General features: G+C 44.7%; 1 protein-coding gene across 3 annotated transcripts; it reads left to right on the top strand.

Moving 5' to 3' along the window:
- The first annotated feature begins 228 nt into the window (after positions 1–228).
- On the top strand, positions 229–6,240 carry LOC147448746 (phospholipid:diacylglycerol acyltransferase 1-like). 3 transcript variants are annotated; one of them, XM_086521260.1, is made up of 8 exons: positions 232–732; positions 2,642–2,864; positions 2,946–3,229; positions 3,311–3,653; positions 3,793–4,055; positions 5,012–5,059; positions 5,224–5,718; positions 5,832–6,240. In XM_086521260.1, the coding sequence occupies exons 1-7, from the start codon at positions 257–259 to the stop codon at positions 5,696–5,698; spliced, it is 2,112 nt and encodes a 703-aa protein (XP_086377386.1). In that variant the 5' UTR covers positions 232–256; the 3' UTR covers positions 5,699–5,718; positions 5,832–6,240. The 3 variants fall into 3 exon arrangements, with proteins under 3 accessions (XP_086377388.1, XP_086377386.1, XP_086377387.1); XM_086521261.1 differs by lacking the exon at positions 5,012–5,059 and having other exon boundaries at positions 234–732; XM_086521262.1 differs by lacking the exon at positions 5,832–6,240 and having other exon boundaries at positions 229–732; positions 4,285–5,245.
- The last annotated feature ends 1,493 nt before the right edge of the window (positions 6,241–7,733 follow it).

The raw sequence follows: 7,733 nt of genomic DNA on the forward strand, positions 1-7,733 counted from the left end.
TTTTTTGAGTTTTACCTTAGATTGCCGCCGGCCCCGTCTGAACACAAGGTTGGAGGTAGAGCCCCTTCCACACGTCTTCCGCCTGGAAGTTGCACTTTTAGGGCACTACTTCCGCCGCCCCCTTGTGAACCCGCCCTTAGTAACGAAAAATGTGACAAATGGCTGAAGGTTGGGACTTGAGATGTCTCTAGAGGGCATTGCCAGGCAGACAAGTGGCGGGTAGGCATTCAGCATTGCGAAAAGGAACGCTAAAATAATGCCTTCATACCTTGGCCCTCATTCCCGGTGTTTTCGGGTTGCAATGCAGTCAGAAGAGAAGCATGAAGAGCAGGACCCAATTCCATCCTCCTGCCCACCCACAGACTCCTCTTCTGGTCTTGATAAGCAGCAGCTCTCAAGAAAGAAGACAAGAAAGAAGAAGAAGCCCTCTGCAACATCTCGATGGGGCTGCCTGCATACATTTTACTGGCTCCTCGGCTGCGTCTGCTTCATCTGGTGGATTGTTCTTGCCCTCTACCGCTCGCTGCCTTCCCTTTCTGAAGCTGTCTCTGGGCCCTTGCCTTACACGCCTGGCAATACCCTCCGCAAGCTAGGGTTGCACGCCCATCACCCTGTCGTTTTTGTGCCCGGCACTGTCACTGGAGGACTAGAACTCTGGGAAGGTCACCCCTGCACTCAGGGAATGTTTCGCAAACGCCTTTGGGGCGGCACCTTCGGCGAGGTTTACAAGAGGTCTTTCTTTTAGCTCTTTCCTTTGTGTTTGTAGAACCAGGTCAGAGAAAACTAGGTAGATGCATCTTTGCGGCTTTCTGTGGTAATTGCGATACATGGATTTACTGTTGTGATTGCTTCGCAGCCAATTGTGCCCAGTTTAGTGCTGATGTTTACCTTGTTTCTCATTGATAAATGTTATGACTACGCTACAAAAAAACCGTGAGAAATCACACATGGCTAAATGATGGCCACTGAGTAGTGCCGTTTGTTAAGAAATGCAAAAGAACACCCGCCTTGAAGTAACGAGTGACTAGAACTGAAGCATGCAACTAGAGAAGGAACAACCTGTGAGCTGTATTTCTTGAAGGGTTGAATGGATACCTCCATGCTAATTTTTGCAGTTGTTCTTTGAAGGGGAGCTTTACAAACAGATTCTGAGAAGATCGAGGGGGAGTACTTGTAATTTTAGAAACCAAGTGCTGTTGGCTATGCTGGATAGAGCAAAGAGGAATTGGTGTTGATATGTTCCACCATTAGGCACAAGATAAACACAAAAGATGAACTAAACTTGCATTAAAATGAAATAGCGAATAGGTTGCTCCTTATATGGGAGAAAGAGGGCATCAAATGTGTAGTACAAGAGTGCAGTACACTAGCACGTGAGTCCCGTGCAGCTCCAAAATTATCTCCTAGTAAAGTGGGTAGACTCCTCTATGCAGGGGGCATATCTGGCTCTACTGCACCTCATCTGTCCTCACATACACCTAGGATCAGGCACATCACTCTTCACATAATGATCTGCCACATAATCTCCAAGTGCTAAGTAGAGAAGCAGGGATACACACCAAAGGCATAAGGCATAGGACAAAGCCCATACATCCCAACCAAGTCTTACAACTAAATCAACACACCCAAGTTTGGATGGCCCAATGTTTGTTGTGGGAGAAACACAAGAGGTAGAGGATGTCTCTTGATGGGGCTTGTCTCAAGGAGGGACTGTCCGTCGAAAGTAGCTTTGCTCCTTCTTTAGCCTTGCGTCTTTACCATATCTTTAACTGCTTGCTTTTGTTCCTACCTTCTGAGTGAAGTTAGATTCTCTGTCTGCGCCTCCTAATGGTGGCTATTTTACAATGAGTGCACTCAGTAGCTCCTTGAGCTATTCAACTGTGATGACCAAGAACATATACTGTAAACCAATGCCAGTGTCTCTTTCATTTGGAAAAGAACAAATTGCGAAAGTATCATCTGTATTCGAGTTAAGATGGGAGTCAGTAGCCCTCCATCATATAACATTGTGTGTCACAATATCTACAGTTCCTTCACCAATTCCAAAGTTCATGAGTAATTTCAAATTGAACTTGACAAGAGAGGAAGAGATTGAAGGATACAAATCAGGTTGCTAATGGCTAAGGGCCTCCTTCATGGTTGTCTTGATCTCTTTTGGTAGTGTTTCCACAGGTATTCGCTTTAGGGATTCGGCAATAGTAACAGAGTAGATGAGTACTTATAATGGAAGAGTGATCACTTGGATGCCATCCTGAGTTTGTACTCCAGCTAGATAATAGATTTTTTCAATGAGTGTGGCTTATGGTCTCGTCTACCAGGTTTTGGCCTCAAATGCCCCTCTGGACATTGGCTCTATGTACCATGTGGACATGCCCACCTTGTACATTTGCTCGAACCTTATCCTGTTTTCTTGATGTGATGTAAACATAGTGAAATCCCATTTGGTCCCAAGCTATCTTCTGAGCTTTTGTTAATAGAAATGCCTATGAAAGGCGATCTCCTAATGTTCAGAACTTGAGAGAGGTGAACCTGGACTTTCCCTGAGTTTTGTTTACCTGTATTCTACTGTTGTGTATGGTGTACAATGTGTTAAAACCTCCCTTTCCATCATTGAACATTCTAGTTTTCTTTTGTAACGCAGGCCTCTTTGCTGGTTACAGCACATGGCACTGGACAATGAAACAGGTTTGGACCCTCCTGGTATTCGAGTCAGACCTGTCTCAGGACTGGTAGCAGCTGATTACTTTGCCCCAGGATTTTTTGTATGGGCAGTCCTCATTGAAAACTTAGCAAGGATAGGTTATGAGGAGAAAAACCTGCATATGGCAGCCTACGATTGGCGCCTTGCTTTCCAAAATACAGAGGTACTTCCCTAGACATTACTTTGACTGCCAATAACTCATTTTGAAAGGCTCACTAATTGTTCAATTTGCAGCTGAAAGCAGGTCCGAGATAGAACTTTAAGCAGACTGAAGAGCTCGATAGAGCTTCTAGTGCAAACTAACAGCGGGAAGAAGGTGGTTGTGATTCCCCATTCTATGGGATCTTTATATTTCTTGCACTTCATGAAGTGGGTTGAAGCGCCTCCCCCAATGGGTGGTGGAGGCGGATCTGACTGGTGTGCTAAGCACATCAAGGCTATCATGAATATTGCTGGCCCCTTTCTTGGAGTACCCAAAGCAGTTACTGGGCTTTTCTCATCAGAGGCCAAGGATATAGCAACGGCAAGGTATGCTTTTGATGTCTCCTTACTGTTTGGCGTAGAATGAATTCAATAACATGGTTTGCCTGTCTTTTTCTTCTTTGGAAGGGCTGTTGTTCCAGACATAATGAATCCAGACATTGTTGGAGTCCAGCCACTTCAACGCATCATGCAAGTGACAAGGACGTGGGACTCAACAATTTCAATGCTACTCAAGGGCGGTAAAACTATTTGGGGAGGGCTTGATTGGTCACCAGAAGAAGGGTTTGACTGTTTTGCTAAGGAAAAAAAGGGCAATATAAATGAGGATGAGACGAATAAATTGCAGAGCTCAAATGTCAAAGATCTGGGTAGGCATGGAAAGCCCATGGCACACTATGGGAGGATAATTTCTTTTGGAAAGAATGCAGCTGAAGTGCATGCGATGAAACTACAAACTGGACCTTTACCGGTAACAAATCTTTAGAGCCCTCTAATCTATGCTTGCGCAGCTTGATTATCTCAATAATATCAGCCTTTTTGTGGACGGACCCATGTGGTTTTTACTTCTGAGTTTTTTTAATATTTTTCCCATTGAATCGATGGTATAGGCACGAAGATCAGGGGATGATCTTGTTTGCAAAAATGTTTCCTGCAGTAATGTGTGGACTGAGTATCTTGAGATGAGCTGGGAAAGTGTGGAAGCAGTTGCGCAGCAAGTTTATACTGCAGTGACGATCCCTGATCTTCTTAGGTTTGTAGCTCCTCAGATGATGCAACGTGGAGATGCTCATTTTTCCCATGGAATAGCAGAGGATCTCAGTGACCCTAAATACAAACACTTCAAGTACTGGTCAAATCCGTTGGAGACACAGTAAGTCATTTAATCCATGTCTAGTCTCATGTTTGGGTTTATGGTCGAAGTATCTTCTGAATGAGTAAGTTGTTGAAGGGAAAAAGGCCATTTATTCCATATCCTAGTGCATTTTTGGTTCTTCGCTTTTTTTATGAAATTAAGCACTACACATTTTTTCTTTCTACATTTATCTTTTTCCACTCTTACAACCACAACACAGCTCTCAAGCTTAAACCGGCAGTCACAGACTTAAAACAGGTTGTTCTACTCCTCAAGATATTCTGGAACATGCCATTATGGTTAAAGCGGCATGCGCCTGCATCAAACTGTGCCACCGTTTATTGCACTTTTGGGTCCAGTTTCTGTGTTATAACCAGAAAGGTGCCACTGATTCACCCCGCTGGTGGTAACTTCTGTGCTCTCTTAAACTGGATTTAGCCTGAAAGATGTGATGGCTACATGCTACAATCCTGGGCGCTTTTTGAGGAGATTAAATGGAAATCTGCAGGTCAAGGCAAGCAAATTGCTGCCTCACTGTTGATTGAGGGTGCTTGTTCCAAATCTGACCTAATCATTCTGGAACAACACTGTCTGCTTCTCTAGTGCAATCTGATGCTGACTTCAAGGTCTCCCTCCTTATGGGATCTCTGTGGTGCCATGATATCTCAGCAGACAACAGACCTGCAATTTCTGTAAAGACTTGCTGGTAGTGTTCATCGCACTGGCACTTTGAGTAATGGCTGTTAGATAGAAGTCCAGGGTTCAAATGGTAATAAAACAACCCCTGTACTTATCTGTTGTAAGGCAATAAAATGTCCCCTTTTTTTGGTTAAAACTTATGGGTTTTTTCTGATTTTCAACAAAAAACCCCTTCTGTAAGTAAAATAATTCAAATTAAATTAAATTTTATGAAATAAATACTTTTGCTTTTGAGAACACGTGTTCTACTTAACATTTTCCCCCGAGGATGAAAGGTGCATGAAAGACGTGAATGGAGAAAGACCATTTTCAAAATCTTTCAGGTAAGAGTGTTTCATTGTACTTTTGCGGTGAGGTTTTTGTCAACATAGTGCAGTCTTTATTTTCTGTCCCCAAAGAAAAAACAAAGTTTGAAAGTTCTGTTTTTAAAATTTTAAGATGTAAGTTTTTCCTAAATTAACTTCTGTAAGCGGGTGGGTGTTTCTAGGTTACCCAATGCACCAGACATGGAAATCTACTGCATGTATGGTGTTGGTGTACTAACAGAGCGCTCATACATATACAAGGTTTCTCCCCATTCAGAAACAGGGCACATTCCTTTCCGCATAGACACGTCTGCAGATGGTGACTCCGAGGGCTGCCTCAAAGGAGGGGTCCAGTTTGTGGATGGCGATGAGACAGTCCCAGTCTTGAGTGCAGGCTTCATGTGTGCAAAGGGCTGGCGTGGCATGACCCGCTTCAATCCTGCTGGGGCTGCCACATTTGTGAGAGAGTATAAGCATGTCTCACCTAACAGTTTTCTGGAAGGTCGTGGCACGCAGAGTGCATCACATGTTGATATTATGGGCAATTTTGCCCTAATCCAGGATATATTAAGAGTGGCAGCAGGGCAGGAGATTGGAGGAGATAGGATTCTATCTGATCTCCTCAAATGGGCAGATCGAATTCGCTTGCAATTGTAATGCGCATGATGCAGCGGAAAGTAAGAGGAATGCTTCTTCTCTGTCTGCCTCATTGTGGCATGTCTGTGTTAACCTCTTTTGACTACAATGGCTTTGTATCATGCTTAAAGCTCTTGGTGTTTTGATTGTGTAGGATTTCTGGGACGGGCGATGAATATGATAGTTCAGTTTTTGTGTTCCTTCGGCACATTGTCCTATCTTCCTGCACTGCTGAAGCATCCCCCTACCTCCTCCTACATGTACTCAGATCATATCATTTGAACCTCTCTTCTCCTTCCCTTTTACAATGTTGTACCCAACTGGAACATGTATTCGAATTTCCTTCTATAAGCCCCAATTAAATGTGGCCCGATAAAAATGCAGCGCAATAATTTATAGTCTTCCACTGTTCGGGAACAGGGTTGTCTCAGCTTTAGCCTTGACTCAGTTAGAAGTTCAAGGCAACCGATTGAGAGGTGACTAGACCGAAAGATTTCCGCTTGGTTTTGCAAAAAATGTAAATACAGTTAAAAATTTAGTTTAATTTACAAAATTTCTGCTTACGAATTGCCTTAAAAGGGATTCTTGTATGTTTGGGTTTAAGTGACTATTAAAGTCAATTAGTCTTTTTTTTCCACCATGCAATGGGACAAGAGTCTCCCTCTCTCAATCTCTTTCATTGTTCTCTCACTCACTCTCTCTCACACACACACACACACCCCCCTTCCTACCTCATCTCTACCCCCTCGTCCATACTCTTCCTCTCTCTCTCTCTCCCTCGTTCAGCCCCCCCTCTCCCTCGTCCATACTCTTCCTCTCTCTCTCTCCCTCGTTCAGCCTCCCCTCTCCCTCCCTCTTGCACTCCATAGTTGACCCTCTCTCTAACTCACTCTCTCTCTCTCTCTCTCTCTCTCTCTCTCTCTCTCTCTCTCGTCTCTTCTTCAGCAACCATGAGGCCAACAAGCATGATCTCTCTCTCTCTCTGTCTCTCTCTCTCTCTCTTGCTACACACACACATGCACACATACACTCTCACCCACACACCCCTCACCCCTTTAGTCTCTCCCTGGCCCGTTGCCTCTCAACCTCTCCCCCCCCCACTGTTGACTCTCTCTCTCCCTCACGTTCTTTGCCGGAAACCGCCATGCATGGGTGCAAGCAACATAATTTCTCTCTCTCTCTCTCTCTCTCTCTCTCTCTCATTCACACTTACACACACACACAAACACACACACACACACACACATACCCCATCTCTCCCCCCCTCACCCCTCAGCTCTCTCTCACACCCCATCTCTCACTCCTGCCCTCTCTCTCTCTCTCCCCCTCGTTTAGCCCGAAGGCACAACAGAGTAACTTTCTCCCTCTCTCTTTAACACACACACACACACACACACACACTCCCCAATCCCTCTCATACCCGCACACTCTCTCTCTTACCCTTGCTCGCGCTCTCTATGTAGTAGCACGGAAAACATATAAAAAATAAAATAAAATATCTCTCTCTCCCCCTCGTTCCCCCACACACAGTCTCACACACTACCTCTATACACACACATACACCCCCTCACTCCGCCTCACTCATTCCTATCTCACCCATCTCCCGCTCTCTTTCCGTGTACACATGCACGCACACACACACACACAATATACGCACTCCATAGACACCCACAAAAAGTAAAAAAGCGAAGGAACTCGGCAATTGATGCCACCGACAAAGGAAGGAAACGAACAAAAGCACGCGGAAGGCACGCGGAAGTGGCACCAATTCGAAGATTGACACCGAAGGCATGCCCCGATCGGCCCCGTAAATGAGAGAACGTGCTACACTGACATACCAACGAGGCCTGCCATTCACCGGCATCTTGTCCACGACGCATCTCTGCAGTAACATCCGTAGGGTATTATTATTTTTTGGTTTCAAACCAAAATCTTGTAAAAAAAACCACTTGTATATTGCCACCTCTCTTTAGGTGATGGTCACAAAGGCCCACATAGGAGATATCATTTTAAATTCTCCCAAGACAAAGCAAGGGTCAACCATTTGAGACCCAAC

This window comes from Adiantum capillus-veneris, chromosome 10 (assembly GCF_014529385.1).
Source record: "Adiantum capillus-veneris isolate H3 chromosome 10, ASM1452938v2, whole genome shotgun sequence".
Classification (NCBI taxonomy): Eukaryota; Viridiplantae; Streptophyta; class Polypodiopsida; order Polypodiales; family Pteridaceae; genus Adiantum; species Adiantum capillus-veneris.

Excerpts from the sequence above, each read along its gene's own strand:
- LOC147448746 (XM_086521260.1), top strand. The coding sequence starts at position 257 with ATGCCTTCATACCTTGGCCCTCATTCCCGGTGTTTTCGGGTTGCAATG. Across the intron at positions 2,865-2,945 it reads TTGCTTTCCAAAATACAGAG|GTCCGAGATAGAACTTTAAG; the intron begins GTACTTCCCTAG and ends AGCTGAAAGCAG. Across the intron at positions 3,654-3,792 it reads TACAAACTGGACCTTTACCG|GCACGAAGATCAGGGGATGA; the intron begins GTAACAAATCTT and ends TCGATGGTATAG.